General features: G+C 38.3%; 1 protein-coding gene and 1 pseudogene across 1 annotated transcript; both read right to left on the bottom strand.

Annotated features, from left to right (window-relative positions):
- Window positions 1-4,779: 4,779 nt before the first annotated feature.
- LOC106379442 (DYRK-family kinase pom1-like) lies at window positions 4,780-7,582 on the bottom strand. Its single transcript, XM_048748868.1, has 7 exons — window positions 7,136-7,582; window positions 6,906-7,084; window positions 6,043-6,322; window positions 5,520-5,627; window positions 5,156-5,437; window positions 4,894-5,037; window positions 4,780-4,815 (listed from the first exon to the last, which is right to left on the bottom strand). The coding sequence occupies exons 1-7, from the start codon at window positions 7,580-7,582 to the stop codon at window positions 4,780-4,782; spliced, it is 1,476 nt and encodes a 491-aa protein (XP_048604825.1).
- Window positions 7,583-17,135: 9,553 nt separating this feature from the next.
- On the bottom strand, window positions 17,136-24,795 carry LOC106381303 (annotated as a pseudogene).
- Window positions 24,796-25,089: the final 294 nt, after the last annotated feature.

Below are 25,089 nucleotides of genomic sequence, written 5' to 3'. Positions count from 1 at the left end.
TTCAATAAATAAATACTTTTAAATAAAAATTGTTTCATCGATATAAAATTTTAAAGTTTATCTATCTTTAATTAATTTTAATAGTAAAGTGTAAACTTTAAAAATAATTGAATTTATTGAACTATTACTGGTTTATTGAAAATTGCTAATCAATTTTTTAATAATAAAATTTAACATATGTAAAAGGCTGAAAGAATCTATTAAACTGAAACAAATGTAGTACTCATAATCAAATAACTAAGGATCAGCTGATGATACAAAAACAAGATGAAACAACAATCTGTTCTAAGAGAAGAATAATCACACGTGTTACATGATCTAATCAAATCTCACAAAAGTTTTTCTCCTCTAAATCTCTAACCTTTCTGCACTCAGATAACCTCCTCTCTTGACCGAAGACTACAGCCACAAAGGAAGACTAACTTGCATCGTCAAGCACTAAAAGGAGCTTCGAATCTTTGGACAGATAATAAGGTTTTTTCCCACTAATCTGCGGTTTTGGCTGCCTTCTTTTTCATGATAGCCAAAACAACTCACTGGTTGTGTCAGGAGATTTAAGCAGAGATAGGCTCGTATGGGTATGAAAGCCAAGGGTGCTTGAGAGCCTCCGATGCAGAAGGACGCTTCTTTAAGTTTATCTCTAGAAGATGACCCACAAAGTCTGTGAATCCTTGGTCTCCCATTGGCAGCCTATGTGTCAACGATGTTCTTTTAGGTATCAGATACTCCAATCTGCTACTTTCCTACAAAAAAAATTTGCGAAATAATGTTCTTGTTGGCATCATTACATGCTTCTTCTATTAAATGTTCAAGACTTAGCAGAGTTTTTTGGGATTCAAGGAATGTTCTTTAAAGGTCTGTGGAACACTCACCTAGAGCTGCTAAATGGGTGGGCCTTCCATTGGTTGCCCATGTCCACAATTAATTGGGCTTTAATTGGTCACAACCACATTTCCATATGGGTTTTAAATGGTCAAAAATCAGAAACCAATGGGCCTATGGGAGATAATGGGTTTGGTTACTGTGGATGTGGGCTGTCCAATAAGCTAAAATTTCTAAGGTTTTGATTTGGGAAAAAAAAAATCATTTATCGATCTCTCTCTCCTTCGGCGATTCGAGTGGCGATTCCGCCGATTCATCGATCTCCGTTCTCTGTCCTATCTCCGTTCTCCGTCCTATCTCACCGATCTCTCCGTTCTCCGTCCTATCTCATCGATCTCTCCGTTCTCCGTCGTATCTCCGTTCTCCGTCGTATCTCCGTCTGTGACTCGCTTTCTTCGTCCGTTCGAGCTTGTCTCTTCATCTGTAAGTCTGTGACTCCTTCATCTATGACTACTTGTTTGAGATTTGAAATGGGTTTTACTTGTTTGAGATTTGAAATGAGTTTTTACTTGTTTTGAGATTTGAAATGGGTATCTCTTTGTTGACTGATCAGTGGTTCCTCTGTTTCATTGCTGGGTTTTGTTGAATTTGTTTGTGTAATTAGATGGGGATAATCACAAGTGATGTGTGTTTGCAGATTCACTGGTAACGTAACGTTAACCTTAAAGGGAATAAGCTAACAAGAATAACAAGAGAAAAACTCCAGGTACTGTTTATGACATCTTTATTAGTTCGTTTGTTTAATGGTTTGTTTGCTTGAGATGGGTAACTGAGATGGGTCTGTTTCTGTTTGAGTAGTTTCTTTACTCTTTGATGATTTGAAATGAGTTTTTACTTGTTTTGAGATTTGAAATGGGTATCTCTTTGTTGACTGATCAGTGGTTCAGTAGCTTCGGCTTTAGTTATGACATCTTTATTAGTTCGTTTGTTTAATGGTTTGTTTGCTTGAGATGGGTAACTGAGATGGGTCTGTTTCTGTTTGAATAGTTTCTTTACTCTTTGATGATTTGAAATGAGTATCTTTACTCTCTGTTTCTTTTTAGCAGATAATTGTTTAACTTGTTCTCTGTTACTTGAGCTGTTCTTTGCTTGTTTGCTTGACATGTTTCTTTACCATTTGAGTAGTTTCTTTACCATTTGAGAAGATCGCCTCTGTTTCTTTTTAGAAGATATTTTTTTATCATACTTAAGAACATTTTGTTTTATTATCAGTGATGTAGATGCTTTAAATGTTTGCTAAATTATATGCTAAATTATATGATTTTGAAAACTTTGTTTTCTTATGATTTTTCTGAAAAGTTCATGTAGAAGATCGCCTCTGTTTCTTTTTAGAAGATAATTGTCCAACTTGTTCTCTGTTTTATCGCTTCAGGATGGACAATGAAGATACTTTGGACCTAAATGACACAGACTACATGAGTGGGGATGAGCTGATGGATCAAAACTCAGATGGAGATGGAGATGGAGATGGAGATGAAGTAGTAGCAATGGAAGATACTCTCATGAGCACAGCTGAAAACCACATCAAAAGGAAAAGAGGAGGTAAACGCAGACACTCTAGATGTTGGAAGCATTTTGATATAGTAGGAGAGAAGTATCCAGATGGTTCGAATGATGTTCAGTGTAAATTTTGCAAACACTCGTACTGCTTAAACCTGCGTAGAAGTGGAACCTCGAGTCTTTTGCGTCATATGAGAAATTGTTCTTTGAATCCTGTCCCTGGTACATCTGGAACCGGTAGGAAGATAGATCAGCTTGTGTTTCGTGAGATGATTGCAGTAGCTTTGATGGAGCAGAAGTACAGCAGCTAGCGACTGCTTGAAGATCTATGAGAGGGAGAAGTTGAAACTGAGACAGAAGCTAAAAGAGATTCCGGGAAGGATTTGCTTGACGACAGACTTGTGGAGAGCTTTGACGGTTGAAGGGTATTTGTGTTTGACGGCGCATTACATAGACAGTGATTGGAGTCTGAAGTCGAGGATTATTGAATTATGCGCGTTTCCTCCTCCTCATACGGGTGGTGCCATATCGATGAAGATAATGGAGTTGCTGAGAGAATGGGAGCTGGAGAAGAAAATCTTCACCATTACCGTGGACAATGCGTCATCAAATGATAACATGCAGTCCATTCTCAAGAAGCAGCTACGAAGGGAACTGGTCTGCAGTGGAGAGTTCTTCCACGTGAGGTGTGTCGTTCACATCTTGAACTTGATAGTTCAAGATGGACTGAGTGTTATTGGTGGAGCGTTGGATAAAATAAGAGAGAGTGTCAAGTTTGTGAAAGTGACTGAAACTAGAGAGAGACTGTTTCAGAGTTGTGTGGAAACAATGGCAGTTAAACCTAAAGATAAAGGTGTGTTGCCAGGGCTGGTTATGGATGTCTCAACAAGATGGAACTCCACGCATCTTATGCTAGAGAGAGCCATCATGTATAGAGAAGCCTTCCGCCACCTTGCTGAAGTGGAAGAATCATATCAGTTCTGTCCAAGCGAATTGGAATGGGAGAGGGCAGAGCTTCTCTCCGACTTCTTGTCTCCATTTGCTGAGATGACCAAGCTTGTTTCTGGTTCTTCATATCCAACATCTAACCTCTATTTTATGCATGTGTGGAGAATTGAGAACTGGCTGAAAGAAAACGAGTTCAATGGAGATGATGTAATCTGTGAGATGGTGGCTTCAATGAAGCCCAAGTTCAATAAGTATTGGGAGGAGTATTCTGACATCTTAGCCATTGCTGCCGTGCTTGATCCGAGACTGAAGTTTGCATTCTTGGAATACTGCTTCACAACGTTAGATGCAGCCACAAGTAAGATGAAAATGGATCATGTTAAGAAGAAGATAAGGAAGCTGTTTGGTGTTTATAAGAAGAACACAAAGAAAAACATGGCTTCAAGATCAAAGCCTGCGCAAACCACTTTACCAGGATATGATGTAAGCTTACTTACTTTGCTTTGTTTCATTGCATTGCTAACTTAGTCTCTAGAAGAAAACCAGACTATGATAGACGTTACTTCCTTTCGGTTGCAGGGGTTTTATGCTTTCATCTCACAGAATGCTGGACCTGGTGGTAGTGGGAAATCAACCTTGGATAAGTACCTAGAAGAACCGGTTTTAGACATGATGGCCTTTCAGTGTTTGAATGTTCTCTCCTATTGGAGAGAGAATGCTAATCGGTTTAAGGAGCTTGCATCAATGGCATGTGAGGTCTTGAGCATACCCATCACCACGGTGGCTTCAGAATCATCCTTCAGCATTGGCAGCCGTGTATTGAACAAATACAGAAGCTGCCTCTTTCCTTCGAATGTGCGAGCACTGATCTGCGCAAGGAATTGGTTAAGGGGATTTGAGGCTTTAGATTGTAAGTTATTTTCATTGAATTTGGTTGTCTTTGAAACTGATAAACGAATTTGGTTAGGTGATGATGAGGATTTTGAACCCTCCGAGGAAGTTGGAGAAGCAGATCCAACATGCCATGTCCGAAGTAGAGTCTATCTGTCTTAAGAGTATGTGTGAGAACGTATATGTGTTTTTCGTTTGGAGATAGCTCTTGGATGCATACCTTTGATGTTCTTGTATGAACATGTGTTTTCTGTGGTTACTTGTTTTGTAGGGTTTATGGAAGAAGATGGAGGAGAAGATGAAGTAGCTTGACTTATCACTTATGTGTACTGAAGTTATGTTATGGACTTATGAACTTATATATGCACTTATTACATTTATGGAGTTATGTTATGGAGTTATGAACTCATGAATTTGTATTTATATGGAGTTATGGAGCTATTATTAATATGAACTTGTATTTATATGTTTATAGATTAGAATACAAAATTTTCCTTAAATGGTCCTTAATGGACTCATGACAGCCCATATAAATATGGGTGTTAGTGGGTTTAGTCCTTAATGGACATGGTCCTTAATGGACATGGCCATTCTCTGACCATAAACTATAAATGGACAAACCAATATGGGCTAATGGACATGGGCTCGCCCATTTAGCACCTCTACACTCACCTGGTTCCGCTCGTATAGCATTCTGTTTTTTGTAAAGTATTTGTGGGAATCACGTCCCTTTGTAAGCATTTCATGATCGATAGATCCTATGATTCCTATAACCCTTGCAAGCAAACTGGCTGGAGAATCATTTTGGAAAAGAACCTGCAAACATAACTCCCCAAAATCAACAACTTTCACTTCCAAATGTTTTGGATTACAGTGACATGACAAAGCAATGACATCAGAGATGGACCAGGTCAATAGAAAATACAGAACTTACATTGCCTGTACATAGTTCAGCCAAAATGCACCCAAGAGACCGAACGTCTATCTTTTTATCGTAAGCAAGTCCCAATATGACTTCTGGTGCTCTATACGACCTCGACTGAACATACGAGCATAGGTGATCCGTCTCGAAACAGCTACTTCCAAGGTTGATGCCTTTTATTATTTCACATCTGCTGTAGCTTTTCACCAATATGTTCTCAGGCTTCAAATCACCGTGTATAAGTCCAAGTCCATGTAGAAACTGAAGTGGTTCTAGGCATTGTATAGTGATTGACTGTACAAAACGGTCCAAAAGAGATCAGGTATCGGCTAGATATGTAACTATGCTAAATTTGGTAATGATGTAGCGGAGTAACCTGCAATCTTGGCATTGTGAAATATACTTCACCACCTGATTCTCTGTTAAATTTGTGGAATTCGTATAGATTAGCCTTAAGAAGTTCACATACAATTAGCAAATGCTCCTGCCAAAAAAGACACATCCAAAGAAACCATTATCACCAACCATTCCACAAGACACACCATTATATAAAAGGTACTGAAGCTAGAACAAATGTACAAAAATTCTTTAGACGTTTTTTATGGATTATTGATTAGGCGGACGCCTAGAGCGATTATTTGAGTGTCTAGACCGATTTTTAAAAAGTCATTTTAGGTCCACAGGACGCCTAGGCGCCTAGACCGATCTTTAGAATACTGACTAAAATTGTTGAAGACATAGACGCTAATCCAGATATTAATGTACAGCTTGCAGAGCTCAAAACATCAACCATAAAGCAAAAAAAAAAATTATTGGACCTCCCCTAAAGTTACAGTAATGGCTCATATTGATAATGATCTAGCAGCATAAAATTGTGCAGCAGAGGCGTGACCACTTACCCGGTAATAAAAGTAATCATACAACTGGAGAAGATGGTATTTGTCAGCAGGATCATGTTTATTGATATACTGCAAACGTTTTATCTCGTCAAGACTCTGGTCAAAGAAGTCTTTGTTGTTCTTTATGATTTTTATACAGACGTCCATTCCTGTCTGTAAGTCATGCGCTTGTATGGCCTTACTGAAGGCTGCTGATCCAAGGTACTCGGTGACATGGTAACGCCCAGCGATGACCGAATTTAAAACCACGTGAAAGTTCTTTTCCTCTTCGAAACCAGTTCTGATAAATATCAAACAAGTAATAAGAAAGCAGCACTCAGCTATTATATGAAACTATGACTATGTAGACATTTAGTTACTTCCAGACAATATTTTCAACAGTGGATACAATGCTCCTAAGTCCTAACCAATACAAACATAAGAATTTGTTATTCAATTAGTATCCATCCACATTCCTCCTTAACAAGAAAGAGAGTATTCAAGTTTCAAAAAAAGGGAGAGAGAGAGTTAATTGTATAGGTCTAACGACTAGGCGAAGCTTAGACGCTAACAAATTATTAAATTTTTTATTATATATTTCATATTTATATCAGAGATTCTAATTTTTTCTTGCATTTAATTATAAAATTGTTTAGATGAATTATAAAAAAAAATTAGATATACAAAAAAAAATCAGACAAATTTATGGATTTTCACTAATTTTAACCTTCTTTTTTAAATTTAGATCGGATTAGACCGATTTAAACCAATTTAAGTCGATTTAAGCCACTTAAATGGATTTACGAAAATCATTCCAGTTATGACCTCGCCTAGGCTGCCTATACCAATTTTTAGAAACCTGGTTCAAACCAATTTTTAGTTACTTGTTCTTTCTGTGCACGATTTTGAGGTCAAAGGTTTCAAACTCCTCCTCTTGGGCCTTAATTTGTCTTATCTGCTCTTGGACAGACACTGCTTCTTCGTCATCTAGTCCTGCCACATGGTCATCCTCGCTTTCACTGCTATCATTTCCATCACCTTCTTTGTAAGCATGCTTGCTTTCCTAGCGAGCGTAATTTGACAAAGAAGAGGGAGATGAGTTTACAGATTTTACGGACGTTGCATTATCTTCTTTCACCAAACTTTCACAACTTGACGAGTCACTACTCTTCCGTCTCCAAGTAGCAACCATATCGCCAGTAGCTGTTGAGACACTCAAACGTTCATTGTGATTTGGATCATCATGTTTACTTGCTTTCTGTTTATTTTTGTCTGGTCCATCACTATGTTTCTTATCTGACTCAGAGTACTCAAAATCTCCCTCACTGCCCCCTCCAGCCAAACTTTCACGCACTTCACTGTCAAAAACAGCTGCATCACTATTAACACCCATACCAATTGACCTAACTGAATCATGCTGATCATCTTCGAGGCAAACATCACCAAGTTGAGATTTTCGATGCGCATTTACGCCTTTCTTATCACCACCCATCATGAGAAGCTCATTTGTCTGAGCTACAAAACCCTGCCAAACAGGCTCATCACGCACTTTGTCATCCATTAAATCATTTTTCTTACTAGATGGATAGACGAAGACTATTTCTGAAGACATAGCTTCACCATCTTATGCTTGCGGATACTGTTCACCAGATATATAAGAAGCCTCCTCTGTATAAGACTGACCATCCTCCTCGTCTTTGGTTGCATGATCAGGACTTCCGTGAGTTGTTGCTTTCTCATGATCACATGGATAATCAATTTCATGGGCAAGAAACCATGTTTCATCCTCATTAGGTTGTCTGACATAACCAATGTCGTCATCATCATCATACTCGTCAGAGTCCCAATATTCATTACAGTAATCAACAGATTCACTCAAACCATCATCGATAGTAGCAAAGCTAGATACAAGATCTGTTGCATCCTCTGCTATTCCCTGACTTACTGAAAGCCAGTTTCCCCAACAGATTTTTTTCCACCTAATATGTGATCATTGGGAGATTAAAACTTGTTTTTGCACTTCTAACTAAAATTTTTAAGGTTAATGTCAAACTAAAACAAGTAGAAAGTGAAGCAATATGGTCCTATAGAACTCAAAACAAAGAGCAGCGTAGAATTATAAGGAAGCAAGATAATGAGAGCAAACATTTGCATTGTTTTGATGCATGAGTTCATCAAAATGATTCTTTTACAAATCAGTCTACGTGTTCAAAAGATCGGTCTAGGGCCTCTAGGCATCCGCCTAATAAATAATCCTATGTAAACATACATAATTACCGTCTAGCGATTTTTCCAGCATTAATCAAAATTAACCACGAATTTACTACAGATTCATGGAGAAAAATGCACATTTCCAGAAGTCCATCTCGAAGAATGAGATCATAAACTAGAGACCATATGAACTATCATTTATTAGTCAAAATGTAAGCTCTGAAGGGGTATATTGCCATGCAATCTAACCTGATGAGCTGATTTCTTGTCCAATGGGAACATCAAGGTACGAACCTATGAGAAAGGCCTCCTCCTCATCATTGATCAGCCTTGAACTTGAACCATCACTACGCTCAAACTTTTCATCACAGTAAAGACTCAGAGGATTGTCTTCAGACTTGAGCTTAACAGGATGCAGCCTAGGAAACTCTTCCTTCCGGTTATAAAAAACAAGCGGAAACCCTAAGCTACTTATACTCTTGTCATCAGAACTAGATTGAGTTTTACCAAAAAACAAAGCTCTTGCCACCTCGCTCTCCTGCTCCTTGATCGCCGCCCTCACAGCGCACTAGTCTTTTTCTTTCCCTCTCTTTTGTCCAAGCGGGTAGCCACATTGTAACTGGTTGACGCATCCCCAGTTCTTAAATGAGTTTCATTCTTTCCAAAATTTCCAATTAACCTATTGATAAGCTGGCAGTACCTTTAGCGTTTGTACAGAAGAGGGTGAGATCGAAGAGAGTGAAGAAGAGTGGCTAAGTGAAGTGTTGAAGTGAAGAAGTAAGACTCCCTCTGAGAAAGAGGTTTAGAGTCGAGTTAATAATGAATAAGGAGTCTGTACGCTGTCGTTTTACATTTACATTTCAGTATTTAAGTTGAGGGTTGTAAACATTTGAGAGTTATCATAATTGATCATTAAAAACATCTTATCTTCTAAATCCTTTCTTCTTATCCTCTCCCCCTTTCTTGTTACGGATAAGCTCGACTTATCATTGGTATCAGAGCGTGGTGATGGCTCCGAAGCAGGATCATCAGGCGGAAAAGATCACTGCAGTGGAGAGTCAGATCGCAAATCTCGTAGGCGCGATCGATGGGTTACGAGTGACGTCGGAGAAACACGATCATCAGTTCGCGGAGTCGGTGAAACTCGCGGAGGAGCGACATCTCCAGCTGATGGCGATGTTCCAGCATCAACCGGCGGTGGCTGCGACTCAGAAGAAGGGCGAATCGGAAGGATCTGCTCCTAAGACCCAGGGGTTGCAGATCCAACCAGAGAAGGGTCTGCTGCACGTACCAGAGACGGCGATACCACTCAGATCGGCAGAGCTCAATACTCCGTCGTATCACGCCGGTTCATCTGGTTACTCGGCCCAACAGAAGCTCGAGTCACCTCCTAAGAAGCTCGATCTACCCAACTTTGAAGGGAAGAATCCAGATGACTGGATCTTCCGAATGGAGAAGTGTTTCTCGGTTAATCTGACCGAGGAGGATGAAAAGTTATCGTTGGCCATGTCGTGTTTGACTGGATGTGCCGTTACATGGTTGAGGATGATACAATACCGAGAAGAGCCATTGGATTGGAGGGATTTTAAGGCGAAGCTGAGGAGGAGGTTCAAGCCAACGAGGGGAGGAACCATTCTTAGTCAGATGTTGAGGTTGAGGCAGACAGGGACAATCTCGGAGTATAGGGAGATGTTTGAGGAGTTATCGGCGGAAGTCCCTCATGTGCCAAATGACGTGTTAGAGGAGATCTTTTTACATGGGATGAAGCGAAGCCTGCGAGAGCAGGTGGTGAGATTGAGACTGGTGGAGATGGATGAAATCGTTGATATGGCCAAGATCATAGAGGAGCAGGAGAGTGAGCGCAATGCATATCAGAACCGGTCCTTTCAACGGACTAGTTCAGCTCCAGCAATCATTGCTAACCAGCGTAACCATAACTCTAACTCTGGAGGCACTCGATATGGAGATAACACACCCGCGAGGAAGTCAGTTGATTCACAGTGTGATAACAAGGGTAGTGACCAGAGAAAGACAGTTCACAACCCTTGTAGGCACTGTGGTGAGAGATTCTTTGCGGGGCATAGATGTAAAGCCTTCCAGCGGTTTAAGAAGATGGAATTGGATGATAGTGAAGAGAAGGATGAGGAGGAGTTGAGCGAGGATGAGAAGTCTGAGGATCGTAATGACAACCAAGAGCAGGAGTTACATGTTTTGTCTCTGAACTCGATGGTGGGCATTACATCTAAGAAGACTATGAAGATGAAGGGATTGATTGGTAACCGCGAAGTAGTGGTACTCATAGACTCAGGAGCCTCTTGCAATTTCATAGCTCAGAAGCTGGTAGAGGAGTTGGCGTTACCTGTAGTGGAGACAGAAGGGTTCGGAGTAGCCGTTGGGAATGGAGAAGTGATAAAAGGATCAGGGAAGTGCGAAGGAGTACAAGTGGTGATTCAAGGAGTTACAATTAAGGAGGAATTCTTGCGCTTTGAGTTGGGAACAATTGATCTGGTGTTAGGGTACTCATGGCTGGTTGAGTTGGGAGAGACACGCATTAATTGGGGGTTGCATACCCTAAGGTTTCAGTCGAATGAGAAATGGGTATCGATCTGCAGTGATCCGGAGTTGCTGAGGGCTCAGCTGACTCTGAATGCGATGGAGAAACTATGTGAGAAGGAAGATGTGGCGTTTCTTTTGGAGTTACAGACGTTGTTCGAAAGTGAGAGTAAGGAAAGGGAGCAGATGCCGAGCCTAGCTGTTTCAGCGTTGTTGAAGAGATATAAGAGCGTGTTCCAGATGCCGACAAGGTTACCTCCTAAACGCAACCGAGAGCATGCTATAACCTTGCAAGAAGGAACATCACCCATCAATGTGAGACCATACCGGTACTCACATACGCAGAAGAACGAGATTGAGAAATTGGTGAAGGAGATGCTGCAAGCAGGGATCATCCGCCCTAGTATCAGCCCTTTCTCCACTCTAGTGCTGTTAGTCAAGAAGAAGGACGGAGGGCTGAGGTTTTGTGTGGACTATAGGGCCGTGATCAAGAGCACCATCCCTGACAGATATCCCATTCCGGTGATTGAGGAGTTGCTTGATGAGCTAGCAGGAGCAACCATCTTCTCCAAGCTGGATTTGAAATCAGGTTACCATCAGATTCGGGTACGTTCAAAAGACGTTGGAAAGACTGCGTTTAAAACACACGAAGGGCATTATGAGTTCTTGGTGATGCCCTTCGGGTTAACCAATGCTCCAGCCACTTTCCAATACGTGATGAATGAGATATTCAAGCCTTATCTCAGAAGGTTTGTGCTGGTGTTTTTCGACGATATCCTTATCTACAGTAAGAATGAAGCTGAGCACCGTGAGCACCTTAGAGTGGTGTTATAACTTCTGAAAGATCATCAGTTCTACGCTAACGAGAAGAAGTGTGCATTTAGGCAGTCGGAGATAGCTTACTTGGGACATGTGATTTCAGGGAAAGGAGTCGCAGCAGACCCTGAAAAGATAGTGGCAGTAAAGCAGTGGCCACAACCTAAGAACATTACAGCTCTGCGGGGATTCCTTGGCTTAACTGGCTACTATAGACGGTTCGTTGAAAGTTATGGCAAGATAGCTCGACCGTTAACGGATTTGTTGAAGAAAGAAGGGTTTAAGTGGTCGGAAAAGGTGTTACAAGCATTTGCGAGACTGAAGGCGGCCATGACTCAGTTACCAGTGCTGATACTCCCTGACTTTACCAAACCATTTGTAGTAGAGACTGATGCTTCGGGAGTGGGAATAGGAGCGGTGTTATCGCAAGGAGACCGCCCTATTGCTTTCATCAGTAAGGCGTTCTCGAGTAAAGGCAGAGTGAAGTCGGTTTATGAGAGAGAGTTGCTGGCAATAGTGTTTGCAGTAACCAAGTGGAGACATTACTTAACGGGGCATAAGTTCACGATTCGAACCGATCAAAAGAGCTTGAAGCATCTGTTGGAGCAGAGGGCAGTGTCGGTTGAGCAGCAAAAATGGACATCTAAGTTGTTGGGTCTGAACTACTCCATTGAATACATACCAGAGAAGGACAACAGAGTGGCAGATGCCTTGTCGCGCCTACCTGCGCAAGAGGAGATTATGGAGCTCCAATTGACTGCTCCGTTAACGAACGATCGAGAGGAGCTAGCGTTGCAAGTAGCTTACGATGAAGTACTACAGCAGTTGATAAGGATGGTTAAGGAAGGTGCACCAGGAACTGAGAGCTATAGTGTGAAAGATGGGGTGTTAATGAAGGATAATAGATTGGTTATTCCAGAGAAGTCACCTTTCATCCCTACGCTTATGAGACAATTTCATGATAGCAAGGTAGGAGATCATGAAGGTGTCCTTAAGACATTCAAGAGGATGGCGAGAGAAGTGATGTGGAAAGGGATGCGCTCTGACATAACTGAATTCATCAAAGCGTGCACAGTGTGTCAACAAAACAAATACTCTACCGTGTCTCCAGCAGGTTTATTGTCTCCTCTCCCTATTCCACATCAGGTATGGACAGATATAAGTCTTGATTTTGTCGAAGGTCTTCCCTTCTCCAAAGGGTTTGAAGTGATCTTGGTAGTGGTCGACCATCTCACGAAATATGCTCATTTCATTCCCCTGAAGCACCCTTTCACGGCGAAGTCAGTGGCTAAGACGTTTGTGCGAGAAGTGATCAAACTGCATGGCTTTCCTGAGACTATGGTATCGGATCGTGACAGAGTGTTCTTGAGCCAGTTCTGGACCGCGTTGTTTAAGAGTCAGGGCACAGCCTTGCACAAGAGTACACCGTATCACCCGTAGTCAGATGGCCAGACGGAAGTGGTAAATCGCTGCCTCGAAGCTTACTTGCGTTGCTTTGCAGGTCGCAAACCTTCAACGTGGACACAGTGGCTACCCTGGGCTGAGTACTGGTATAACACCTCCCACCACTCAGCTACTAACACGACTCCCTTCAAGGCACTCTACGGGCGTGATCCTCCCAAGGTGTTGCGTTTTGGTGACATACTGACAGCAAACGCAGAGGTGGAAGAGATGGTCAAGAATCGAGATGAGTTGTTACAAGAGTTGAGGGATAATCTTGCAACTGCTCAGGCAAGAATGCAAGCTTCTGCTAATAAGAAGCGCAGAGACGTCGAGTTTGAAGTTGGCGCTTGGGTTTACTTGAAGTTGCGCTCCTATAGGCAAACGTCGGTGGCTTATAGAAGAGCTGAGAAGTTAGCACCAAGGTACTTTGGCCCTTATCAAGTGGTGAAGAGGATCGGTAAAGTCACTTACAAGTTAGTGTTACCAGAGCATAGCTTGATCCACCCGGTCTTCCATGTGTCTCAGTTGAAGCTTGCAGTTGAACCGAACGCGGAGGTTCAGGAGCTCCCTTTAATCCTATCATCCTCCTTTGAGTGGAACGCAGAGGCAGAGGAGCTATTGAGTATCAGGAGGTCGCAGAATGGACAGCAGACGGAGGTGTTGGTTAAGTGGTCTGGCCTACCAGAGTTTGAGAATTTGTGGGAACCATTGAAGAGGCTACAAGAGCAGTTTCCTCATTCTCAGCTTGAAGACAAGCTGGCTCTTCTACGGGAGGGTATTGATAAGCTGGCAGTACCTTTAGTGTTTGTACAAAAGAGGGTGAGATCGAAGAGAGTGAAGAAGAGTGGCTAAGTGAAGTGTTGAAGTGAAGAAGTAAGACTCACTCTGAGAAAGAGGTTTAAAGTCGAGTTAATAATGAATAAGGAGTCTGTACGCTGTCGTTTTACATTTATATTTCAGTATTTAAGTTGAGGGTTGTAAAAATTTGAGAGTTATCTTAATTGATTATTAAAAACATCTTATCTTCTAAATCCTTTCTTGTTACGGATAAGCTCGACTTATCACCTATCAATCTCATTTGTTTCATTTACTTTGCCTTTACTAGTATTCCCAGACCATGAAGTAGTTTTATTCCTAAAGAAAATGATATCTTCACCAGTCTCCACTATTTTCTTATCAATATCAACCAAATCCCTAAGCCTCAATTTAAGTTCTAGTGCATATGAATCCACCAAGCTGCTACCACAAGTATCATAGGTACCGTTACCTGAAGTAAACTTATAGGAACGTGCATCAGGAGCAGCGTCAATTGAGAAAGTGAAGCTCGTCTCACTTGATAAAACTGTTTCCTTCTTGGTAGGTTTCTCACCGTTTTCCCATTTGATTACAGACCCAGTGATGCCAGTCCCAAAGTCTACTATCTCTTTCACAATCATATTCCTCCAGGTTAAGCTTCTGAAGAAACCTATTTAAGTCAGAGCTGTTGTTCAGCTCGTTGCGCAGAGCTTCCTCTGTTTTAGAGAAACTGATTCTTTTGAGAAACTCTAGACTCCCATCAACAGAACTCTTGTCCGTCATTTCTTGATTTTTTTTTATAAGGTACAGGAGAAGCCAGTAGCAGACAAAAAATATTAAGCCAAGGACCTTACAGATTTTACATATGTAGGTATGCATATTGAAAATTTTGTTCTACCGAATTTAAGGAGACTAATTCAATTGAGATTTATTCAGTTAGAAATTTGAGATGATTTGTATTCCCTGTGTTTTTAACTTTTTTAGGGAGGGTGTGTGTATTCAGTTAGGAGTTTGAGTTAAAAAGAAAACTTTTTCAAATCCAATGTTATTGAATTTTATCATTTCATAAAATAATTTAAAATCTGTTTTAATGAACAAAATTTAAATTGTAAATTTTAGAGTGCTTATGTGTTTCTAGAGTGTTTAAGAAGAATTTCTTTGTTATAAAAATAAAAATTCAAATTTCATGGTTTTAGATAAGACTTTAGAATGGTTTAATATATAAATTGTTTACAAGTTTTTTTCTTATTTCATAATATAAGTTGTCTTCAAACATATAAAGTATTAAAATAATAAATTTGTTGTTATTTAAAGCATAGATTATGATTTTTTTTTAATAAATATTCAATGTTATTGATCAAAAGCAAAGAAGAAAAAAATCAATGTTACTGATATTTTTATTTATAAAGTACTGGGGATTTATTGAAAATCTTATAAGTTATGATTTTAGAAGGTTTTTAATGATTTAAAGTGTTTTGGTGAAATTTTCTAATTAAAAAGAAAATCAAAATCCCATAGTTTTTGAAAATATTTTAGAACGATTTTAATAAAATTATATTATATAGTTTTCAATTACCCTAAATCATCTAAACTCATTAAAACTAAATCACACCAAGTCATTTCAAATTCTAGATTGAATATATCCTTCTAAGTGATATTTTCAAACACACTTTTCTATTGAAGAAATGAAATTATATCTTTTTATCTACAATTATCTATGTTCAATATAAAAATATTAATCAGATAGAACTAGAAGTTAAACTGCACAACTGAATAAAATATATTCAAATTTTAAAATGATTGATTCAAGCCAAAAAAAAACTCCTATAACAAGTCTTCAAATAAAATTTGGTTATTTCTATAAAATAATTTTCTTAAATCATAAAGAAAATGTAATAATATTATTCACTAAACAAATTTTACTCTCAAGCCTAATCAAAACCATTATAAAACAAATTATTCTGGACTATTTATCATGGAAAACAATGTTATCAATTTTAAACAAAATTGCTTAATGGTTGAATATATATAGTTTTAGTCATGTTTTAAAGAGTGGATGATATCATATACCATGTATTGTTTGTCATCTAAATGGATGATATCATATACCATGTATTGTTTTATCATTCTTGTTGGATCTCTAGTGAAACCCAAAAAAATTAGTGTCATAAATAATAATTAGTGTCAAGATTTTTGTTATAATATAAGTAATTTTTTATTATCTTAATATTATAATTTATTAATCAAGCAGCCAATAAAAACTTGACAGCTGGTTTATATACTGACTCAAACGAGATCTACATTCCTACTAAAACAATGAATGTAGAAACAAAAACATTTTTCTTTTTTGAAACTTTTTCTTCGGATATTTGTGGTGACTGGGATTCCATAATCACTACGGGATATTGTAGAAAATTAATAACTTAAAACATGTAGTATAAAATCAACATAATATCTGCCATTAATGTATGTTAATTAATCTGTTTTAAAATGTTTCATCTAAAAAGAGATGTGCTCAATTTGATCTCAAACTACATGTTTCTAAGAGAGTAAATGGTATACAATGTGTCTTCTAGAGCGTTTGCTGAAGTTTATCGCTTGAATATTTACATTCAGAATATCAATATGAACTAATTGTGTACAAATACATGTTATACAACTTTCACAAATGTTTTATAACTTTCATTTGAATTTTTTTTTATGCTTTGGTTTTGGTAAGCAAAATCAAATAAAATGGAGTAACGCTAAATTATGTAAATTATTTTCTTATAGTGATTTGTTTTTCTTTCAACTGAAAACTTTTCACTGCATGGAAAAAGTGAAAATGTTTTACTTTGGAATGGTAGACAAATCAAATTTTCTTTTTACTTTTGCAATTTTCTCACCACTTTAACTACAATGTTTTTACTAATCACATCATTTTCTATTTAAAAAGTGAGAAATCCTAAATAGTAAAATATTCTTATATTATTAACAGGAGAAATAGTAAAATATTCTTATATTATTAACAGGAGATGCATGAGTAATTCGATACAAAATAATACTTTTTTCGTTTCAAAATAGATGATGTTTTAAAAAAAAATTGATGTTCAAAATAGATAATATTTTTATATTTTATTGTACTTTTTAACTTTATTAAAATCTCTATAACCACCTACCAATGATATTTTGTGCTCTATCTTGTGATTGGTTAAATATTTTTTCATTTAGATTTTATTGATATTTCTCTAGATAAAAAACAAGTTTTTTAATAGTTGTGCACTATCTTAAAACTTCATGTATTTTGCAACGAAGGAGATATATATATTTATTTTATTTATTTAGTCTAAAGTGATCTCTTGTAAAGTAGCTAAACGTATTAAGAAAAAAATGCAAAATTCTTTATATATTAAACCCAAGTGCCGAAATCAAAAACCGTTGATTGAGCCACGACGTTAAAGCAAGTTGTCGAGTTGGGTTTGCAGATCCTGAATGGATATCATATTGACATCCGCTTGTTCTTCAACTGAGTACTCGGCTTTGAGCAAAGACTCCACTTGTGTATGAGCTTCCACAATATTTGTCCTGAATATACAGAACATATACATTATAGGGTCATCAAATCCACGCATTTGTTAGTATTCAAACTAGCAAGAGGCTTGGGCTCAGACAACAAGAACACAAAGCCAAAATGGTTTAGATGGTCGTCGGAGTAGCAGAGGATTTGGAATAAGTAAGACTTACTTGATCGGCTTGAAAAGTATGGTCCTCGTTGATGGATTCTGCAGATAGAGTTTCATTTTTGCTAAAATCGGAAGCAACTCTTGCTGCATTGCTGCATATACCTACGAAAAGTGATACAAATCATCATTTCACAGTGCTTACTGTTATTAATTCTTGTACTAGGAACAACAAATGCATGTTTGAGGGATCATTAGCATCTGTATTTGTCAGTCCTAGGAACTACTGATGTACAAATATTTTAATATCATGGATCAGTAAAAGAAGTTGCATCCTGGAGAGCTTGATAGGGAACAACAAGATATAGCTGCCATCTCTATTCCTAAAATATCTAAAAGAGTACATTTCTTATATCGTACCTTCTGAACAAGTTCAGCCACCTTATCTGGAGTAGCGAAAGCTTGTTCCTTTAGCGGCTTAGCCATGACAGAGTCAACCTTTTGATTCTGAGTTCCAGTTGAAAGAGCAACTTTTATGGCTGTCACCTGCATACACACCAAGTTCATAATGTATAAACACAGCCAAACTGTTACGCTGTTTCATTAGGTGAGAAGCCCCTTTAGATAATAGAGCCCCTCCTCTGATGATCGGTGCATTGTGTTAAATAAATGGACGTGTCTACGACACAAATTTAAGTTATAAATGGTCTGTAATGCATTGGAGGAGATTTTAAAGTTTCTTGAAAATGGAGCAGTGCAAGGATACTGACTTGAACTTTAAAAGTTTCCCAGAAAAAAATAAAAGGAAAAGAGAAAACCCACCTTGGTTACGAATGAAAGCATAGGATCCACAACTAGCTTAGTGACTGACATGATGAACTCCTCACAAGTTGTCTTAAGACATTTTTCTAGCTCCTGCAAAAAAAAAAAGGGTGCATGCATCATTCCCATTCATATAAAGGATCCAGCATCAAAGAGGCGTCCAGGTAAGCATGATACAACAAACAAGCTAACAACAAAAAATTAAGATCATCTGTAACAGCTTGAACTGAATACAGATGCTTCAACCAGTTCTGCCCAACAGTAAACACTAGCTCTGCCAGTGGCTGGGCTACAATTTACTTGGTAGTAATGTATTAGATATCAACTTGCATCGGTTATCAACTTTTAATGTACATGATGGAAATAATAAGACTACAGCAAGCAGCTAGGTATGGTGTTCCAAAATAGAACTTCTAAATAGAATGGTTGGTTACACGAGCATAACTTATTGAAAATTCTCTGGGTCATTGTCTGCTATTAAGTTACCATATCTCTTTAGGCCTACTAGAATGGCAGAAAAATAACCCAGACTATGACATCAAATTTTTAATCTTTCACCAATACTGGTAAATCAGTCTTGCAGAAAGATGCTCATGGTTTACATAGTAAAACAAAATCAACACATTTGAATGACAAAGTTATGTGAACATGAGGCAAATCTATAACTGATAGTGGGTGGAATAGAAAAATAAAAAAACCTTCTTGGCATCTATTTGGCTCTCCAGAACTCGAGGGGACAGGGTCCTTGCTAGAGAGGTTGACCTAGACCAATCAAAAAGTGACACTTGACCTCTAAGAATCCTCCTCAGATGTTCCTAACCACATTTTATGAATGATATTAGTTACTAGCGAAATATAGCCAAGTCATCAGCAAAGAAAGAAACCACTGGAAGAAAAAGATCTGATACATAGACCAAAGATAAGCACTCTAAAAAGCTATCGTTTCAATCTATCATACAAAGTAGACCTGACTCTCGAAAATACTAACCAGTAAATGAGAGAAATCAAGCTCTTTGTGGGTGACTGAAAATTCTATATCAAACGGCACAATCTGAAAAAAAATATAAGTATCGTTTAGAATATAGTCATTGAATCTATAGCAAAAGAAGCAAAGTAAAGATAGATCAGCCATAACCTGTTCCCTCAAAATAAGGAGATGCTTGATAAGGAACAGCTGGCCATCCATTGTAGTTGATCGCTTAATGACAAGCTTGCTGGCTTTCTGTTACATATTTGACAAAATAATGTGGACTTCGTAACTCAAATACACAAAAGATAACGAAAGCTCTTCAGAAAAAAATGGCACATCTTCTGTAAATGAAAATAAGGACAGATGAAAAAGAATCAAGAGGCAAGGCGATGAAAGCATGGTTTTCTAGGTTGCTTACTTGAACTGACAAAGAGCAAACTTCTACAGCGTCCTGTGGAACATAAGTGATAATCAGTTAGACAACTTTGCGTGTCTTCTTTAACAGAATGAGAAGCAATAAAGTTACTGATAGAGCAGTCTAGCCTGTGCTAATCCGGTGAAAACTGCAGGCTCCAAGCAATGATATAATTTAGATAGACAAGAGAGAGTCTTCTCCAGAGGTGGATACCAAGTCTTGAATACATCAGCGTTTTCATCATCCTGCGCCTTCGAATATAAGTATATAAAACTAAGATTACCAAACCATAAAAACAATCTGAAAATATAATTTGCAATCTGCAGAAGTAAGAAGAGGACTGAAACAGAGCAATTCAAGGAAAGCAAAGTCCTCAACGAATAAACAGGATTACACAGCTGAAACAGATAAAAATTTCCTATTATCAGTAGCAGGTGTTTCGCCTTCGTGGTGACAACATATAAATTTCACTATTTCTACATAGACGCAGATGAGAATCATGCTTGTGGAAGTAAAGGCCAGGGAGAGAAACAAGAAATAAGTTGTAGAAAAACAATGCTCGCAAGGTAAATTGGGCACCTCATCTCGAATATATGTTCTGGCACGAAAAGTCAATCTCTCGTTAACATCGGCTAAAATTCTTTGTAATGTAGGCCGCAGTCCAACCAGGGGTTCGCTCTGTCTAGCGGACTGCTCTCCCAAGACTTCGACTTTAAGGATATGAACAAGCTCACATAGGAGGTCAATATTTGCCTCGTGAATCAGTTTTGGGCGTAAAATGTCATATAAGTACGTAGACCTGTTCAGGAATCAAGCAAAAATGATAAATTGGATGTATCGCATAAGATATAAGAAACCAAAACAATCTGGATCACTTATGCTTAGTCATACAGTACTTTCTAAATCCTAGACTTTCAAGAAGTCATATTCAGATTCAAGGGAAGTTGACTACAGTGTAATGGTTCACTGACTACAACTACTACAATATAGTTGGAAGCAAGGTATAAGATATAACAACGGAAATCAATCTGCAAGATACTAGCTGTAAAGTTCATATTTGCTCCAAACTAAAAACATGATCACTTATGCTTACTCATATCCTCTGAATCTAGGCTTTTCAGAAGTCATAATCAGATTCAAAGAAAGTTAACTACAGTGTCGTGATCCAGTAACTATAACAATTTCTCATCTCTAAAAAAGAAAACGCGACTAGTCATAATCAACCTAACACAATATTATCAAGGCAATGCCAGCAAGGTAGGTTCCCTATTCACAAATCACAATTAACATCAATGATGGGGTGAATTCACTGCTGTGTATTATTTGATGAACACTAATGGTAGTACAGAGAACGAGAATAGATTTATAAATCTCAATTATTATGTATTCAAGTAGATAAATTACATGCTTATGGCAATCTGTATTAGCTGTCTATATTTCAGTATACCAGGAACCAAAAATCATTTCAGGGTTAAGTTGAACAGAAACAGAGATGGTGAACATGTACGCACGAATAAAAGCTTACAAAGGATCCACTAAAGGTGCCAGACTCGAAACTTCTTCCGATGATGCTGGAAAGAAATGAGTAAACAGTTGATACTCCATATGACAAACCTGAAATTCAGAACGGATTTAAGTCATGCGGTGCAGTAATTTACTTTTTGCAAAACCAAGTCAATTAGCCATTGTCTCTCTCGAAGACCCTCTCTGACTTTTGAAATCACACAGATTAACAGCTATATTAACATTCTAAACTTTTTCTTATATGTTTTTATCTCCTATAATGATAGCAACGTCCTTTTCTACTAAACTGACATAGCTCTTAGTTTCCCATGTGAATAAAGAGAGCTACTCGTTCCTTCATGTACCTGCATCAGATATGCACAACCAGATCTAGTCAAAGATGGCAGTGCCTCTTTCTTGGAAACTTCAGATACTCGTTGGTGAACTATGCCTTTGACCTGACAATTTGAAATGAAAAATAAACAGGCCTTTATAGTTACCTCAGATAGAAACTAAAGCTAATGTAATCCAGAAAATAAACTCACAAGAGAAAGCCGTTGGTCACAGTATAGTCGGTGGCATTCTGCAAGGATTTGAACATATTCCTTTCTTGCTGACCTACTCTCGATTTCCTCCAATACAGGTTTCAGCTGAACAAATAAAATTTTTGATGTTCAACATCATAAGAAATAAAATATCATCATGCCGTAATTTCAACACTAACTCATAAAATTGAAATCGAAAATGCTACAAAAGCTAACTTTCCTTTGTCTTTTATCATATATACTGTGACCCTAGCATTTTTGCACTAACATGAAAAAAGATCAAAAGGTATCACCTCACTTGCAGCAGCCTTGAAGCGAACATATATAACAGATGCCTCGACACCCTCTGAGACAGATGCTTTGTTTCCATCCGTCCCGCGAAATGCTGCCTGAACCTGATCATAAAATAACATGTTTGTCTCACGAAAACTAGACATAACTACAAAATTCATTCTACTTGCCTAGATTACAGGCATATGGGTATTCAATATATGTATATCCCAGTCACGAGAACTAAATACATGCTTTGTGCTAGAATGTATGCATATTACAAAGAATAGCTACCTGGGAAGCGGCAGTTTTGAGCACTGCAAGGATGTAAGTTCAAATCATGCCCAAGGCGCGTGACTGTAAAATTATAAATCTTAAAGTGTTCTCTCATAACAGAGATTGCAAAATTCTTGAAATAGTGTGTTCATGCTCAAGAAACTAAGCGTCTCTCAATAAGATTGAAATAGGGAGGAGAGACAGAGAGCGTGAAGGCTCTAGTACCTGTAGCTGACGAAATTTGAGCAAATAAACACTCGACTCCGCATATTGGGGATTACTTTCGATCTACCTACAGCACGTTACGTGCGGCATTCTTTTAGAAAATCATCACGTAGTGAATGTAAATTTCAGAATATCGTATGCAAAATCATTTACTCACGAGATGCACTCATCGAGCCGTTTCAGCAGTGGGACAAAGTTAGAGTTAGATACACTCATATTTGGAGAGTAAAAATTGGAGGATATCTGCAAAAAAAAAAGGAAAAAATAAATAAATTACTAAAATTAGAGCAATTGAAAACCTTGTTGGGTCTTTCTCCTAAATTTACAACCAGTATTAAATGAGAAACATACACTATGTACTTAAGTTCCACGTGTAGGCCAAGTTATAAGTAGATGATGTTGATAAGTAAAACAAGGGTGCAATCACAAGTAGCTACACACATATGCAAAATTATGTCAGTAAGCCAGTATTTAAAATCTTACATTCTCCAGTTCATCAAAATAGTTGAGCTTACTCCTTAGTGCTTCTGCAAACTCCATCAATTTCTGCTTCTCCATTAACTAGAAAAGGTGGAAGAAAGAGCTCAAATAAGTAAACTACAACAATCACACAGCGGACACAAAATTTTGATCAGCCAAGATGCATTAAGTATATATATTTTTTAGTTTTCGATAATTATAGCTGGTAGGGGGAGAATACATTCTAAAGATTAAGAGAAACAATAAGATCATTTTCCAGCATAAAAGAGAGTAGAAAACAATACCAGTCGGTCGAATGCATCGTGAAGAGTTTTAGTCTTTGTTGTTACTGTTTGATGTTGCAGCTGCAGTTCGTTAAATAGGTCAAGCGTTTCATCAACCTGCGTAGGATAATTCCTAAGGTCACATACAACAACAGAAGCCTTAATACTATCTTGGAAAGGTAAAAACTTGGTGGAAACCTGCCTGGGGGAGTATATTATCACACGTCTGGATGCGCTCAGTCAAAGTATTAACATAGTGCAAATACTTTTCCTCTGTCTGTTGTCAGAAACGAACAAATCTATTAGCCAAATAATCATCCGCGACATTTAACCTCGGAACAACATGACTATCACTAACCTCAGACTTCATCGCTAATTCAAGATCAGTAAACCATTTGTAAAACTGTAATAAAAGCAACACACGTCGAAATAAAGAAGCATTAGCAGACATATAGAGAGACCCAAGAAAAGAGATGCCCACACCACAAATGCAGATGCAAATCCTACAGTATCGCATTCTTTATCAAATAAATCTTTCTACACGCACGCCAAAATGAAGATGCAATAGCACATATATAGAGATGAAATAAAAGAGATGTCCACACCGCAAATACAAATGCAACTCCCTACAGTACCGCATTCTATTATCAAAATCAGCTAAGCATTGTCTTTCCCCACATAAGTCACAAATTTTTGGAGGGCAAGAGATTACCTGATTTTTGTTAACCAAAACAACTTCAATTACTCCAGAATCTCCCAAGTTTGTGTCCTCTGCTGAGACAGACAAGCCATACTCGGGCCGGTAAACATACTCATGTACCTAAAGCCAGGAACTAACACTCACATTTACATCAGACGAAAAAAAAAGAGAGAGAAAACATTCAAGAAAACTCCAAAACAAACAACTTCAGACTCACAAGATTGGCAGGGAATGGCCGCTCAGCGACTGCGTGAGATAAAGAAACTATAGCTGCTTGTTGCTCCTCTGTCAAAGGAGCGCTCTGCAATGGAGAGTAACCACATTACACATGAAGAAGATAACAAGGCAAGCCACCCACACTGAATCTCTAAATTCTCAACAAGCAGAGCATCATTCAGATCTAACTATCGTATCTGAACTAAGGGATCACTATCCAGATCAGCGGGACCTCGAGAGCTATTACCTGATCCCAAGTGGAAGCGAAATTGTAGCCTTTGGAGATGGCTCCGGATTTGGGAAGGCTTGGAGACGATGCCACCTTAGTCGCCATATCTACGGCAGTTTCTTCAGAATCTCGGGTTTGATTCGTCGCTTGGAAAATGAAGACGACGACGATCCCTCGTTCGTTTCGTTTTACTCTTTAACTTGAGAATCTGTTCATCTGCTAAAAGCTATTGCGATCTAAACGGCGTTACCGTTACACGAACCAAAACGCCAGACCAAAACGCTTTTCCGCGTTTGCGTTCGCAACAAATGCGATTAAAGAAAGTTGAGTAACGACCGTTTAGACCTTTACGCGCGACGCGATCTGCCGACGATCTAGGCCTCAGAAACGGAGGGATGTCACACGTGTGCCGACTGACGCATAACTTATCACTTGTTTATGTCAGCTATTGCCAACTCATCCTTAAATTATTTAAACTTTTACTTTTGCCCCAATACTTTTAAACTTTCACTTAATTTATCCGTCGTGTCAAATGTCAAATGTCAAATGTAATTATTTTTATCTCCAACTACATCCCATTGTTTTTACTTTTGTAATTTAGTATTTTTGACTAGGTTTTACATGCTGCTTTGAAATAATCTTTGTTGGTGTCTGATAGCTACGCCCAACTTAATCAT

This window comes from Brassica napus, chromosome C2 (genome assembly GCF_020379485.1).
Source record: "Brassica napus cultivar Da-Ae chromosome C2, Da-Ae, whole genome shotgun sequence".
NCBI classification, from domain to species: domain Eukaryota; kingdom Viridiplantae; phylum Streptophyta; class Magnoliopsida; order Brassicales; family Brassicaceae; genus Brassica; species Brassica napus.
This window is presented reverse-complemented; position numbering and strand designations above follow the sequence as displayed.